At 33.7% G+C, this 2303-nt stretch overlaps 1 protein-coding gene across 1 annotated transcript in view; it reads right to left on the bottom strand.

Moving 5' to 3' along the window:
• Nucleotides 1-1290: 1290 nt before the first annotated feature.
• The window catches only part of LOC107013160 (cysteine proteinase COT44-like), a 5132-nt gene continuing 4119 nt past the window's right edge, over nucleotides 1291-2303 (bottom strand). Inside the window, exon 4 of the mRNA XM_027915922.1 lies at nucleotides 1291-1554. Coding sequence (XP_027771723.1) covers nucleotides 1291-1554 — 264 coding nt within the window. The remainder of the gene's footprint in view (nucleotides 1555-2303) is intronic.

Here is a 2303-nt window from a genome sequence, read left to right on the forward strand (position 1 = left end):
GTTACTTTGATTAATTGATTAAAATCCAACTGTCAAAGCTGTTAAGTGTCTCTTTCAAGTTCGTTATTTATTTTCACTCTTTTAGAAATAGAAACCCCCCTTTTTATGTTTTTCCTTTCCAAGGAAGTCATTGACCAAACAATAGTAATAACAGGTTGAAGTTAAGTCTAGACTATTTTCCTCGTGGGAACGATCCCAACCTCACTAGTTGGGTTATTTACTTGACACGACCGCTTTACTTCTTATTTGAGAAGTAAGTTTGAGCGTATCAACATACATACCCTACTTTCAGGGTGTGTTGCCGCTCATGCACAACCTCAGGGTCGACCTCTAGATCTACCCCTAATTGGGCTCTATTTGTTGGATCGGGAGAATCGTCCCTAACTGCGGCACCTCTCGTGCGCTACATCTTATAAAGTATGAAATCAATGAGAATTTTAGAAACATACAGGACGAAGGACACATGATGTAGAGTCAAATGAAAGAATCTTCTTAAAGATGGCCTATAGCTTCCCGAAGAAAAAATACAAACGTCTCTGTATCGATCCACATGACTCTAATTGACATTAGCTTTGCACTATTTGTATTGGTGACCTAGGACTACGATACCAAATTGCCACGGTCCAAAGCTAGGGTCATGATAACATCCACTAAGACCCTCTGGTAGATAAGCCTAAAAAGATTTATCAGAATATGCCATAGGATGATGAGTATCAGGAGAGGCCTCCATAATTTTGACTAACCTACTAGTTGTGCAAGAGTTATAATGTATGTATTATTTATTATCTGAGTTCATATTGTGAGGAATTTGATCCTCCCTACAACTGCACAAAAGCAAAAATCTTTCTTGATGAACATGGACTCTCTTTGGAGGAAAGGGGCTTATTATGCATGAAAAAGTTACACTGACCAACTTTTAGAGAAGGGTGAAGAAACATTTCTGCTGGACTTTGATTCTCCCTGACTGGATGGATTCCATATTTTAGAAAAGGAAAAAAAGAGAGAGAGAGAAGGTCATGCAAAAGCATTGGTTGGTAAGTATAAGCATTGGTTGGTAAGTATAATACTTATTCTAGTAAAAATATGTATGATATCACTGATTTCTCTGTTTAACTTTGTCAACATATAAAATAAAGGCTTTCATCCTTAAATAAACATACATATATTAAGACAAATCCATTGAAAGGAATACCCCAATAATGCTCATGAGATAAGAAATTACCTACACTACTTATTGATTATTAAACTTAAAAATCAGAAAATAGACATGATCCATGCCAAGTTATTTCTTTAGATACTTCTTGTAGTCCCCTCTTCTCCCATAGTAATTTTGTTCATGGCATTCTTAATTGGATAAGAGCCCTCCATTGCAATTCCACATTTTCCAGAGTTTGTGTCTTCTATATTCCTCTCCATTTTGATGTAGCCATCTTCCCCCCAATTAGTGCCCCATGAGTTCCTCACGATCCAATAGTCCACTCCGCTTTCTGTGCCATAGCCAACCACCACCACACCGTGGTCCAATTGCGTTCCGCATTTTCCAGTAAATATACCCTGACAACATATAGAGACATATTTAAGATTTTAAGTCAACAAATACAGAATACAATAACATATTTAGTATGATTTGACAAATAAAAGTTTGAGATGATAAAATATACGAAAATTCATCACCATCTCATAGAGTATCAAGGTTGGTTCCAATAAACTGTTGACTCAAGTATCACCAAGCAATTTCAAAAAAAAGAAAAGGGAAAAGGGCCCGATACACCCCTCAACTTTGTCATTTGGAGCTGATTTGCCCCTCATTATGAAAGTGGTTCATATATACCTTTACAGTTAAATGACTCACATATATCCATACCGTTAAAAATTGAGCTCACACATACCCTTCATTTAACAGAAGTGAAAAAATTTAGTTTTTAATTTATATTTTTAACTTTTACTTTGCTTAAAAATTATTTAGGGATATATATGATTCTTCTAGCAAAGTTCAAGGTATATTTTAATCTTTTTCATACATAATTATTTTTTGACTTCTTTTATTATACTTATTTGAGTTTCCTATTCTTATTTTATTTTATTTTTCATTTCTTAGTGTAAAGAAAAAATTTAAAACTATTTTTTTGTCTATGTTGTAATTTAATTTTTGTAATTGAAGAAAAAAATTAGTCATCTATAATAAGCTTTACAAGAATATTAGTGAAACATAAATAAATTTGAATATCAAAATGATAAATCTAAATTAGTCATTGAAACAAAAACAAGTCTCTCTCTCTCTCTCTCTCTCTCTCTCTCTCTCT

Source organism: Solanum pennellii, chromosome 3 (assembly GCF_001406875.1).
Source record: "Solanum pennellii chromosome 3, SPENNV200".
Taxonomy (NCBI): domain Eukaryota; kingdom Viridiplantae; phylum Streptophyta; class Magnoliopsida; order Solanales; family Solanaceae; genus Solanum; species Solanum pennellii.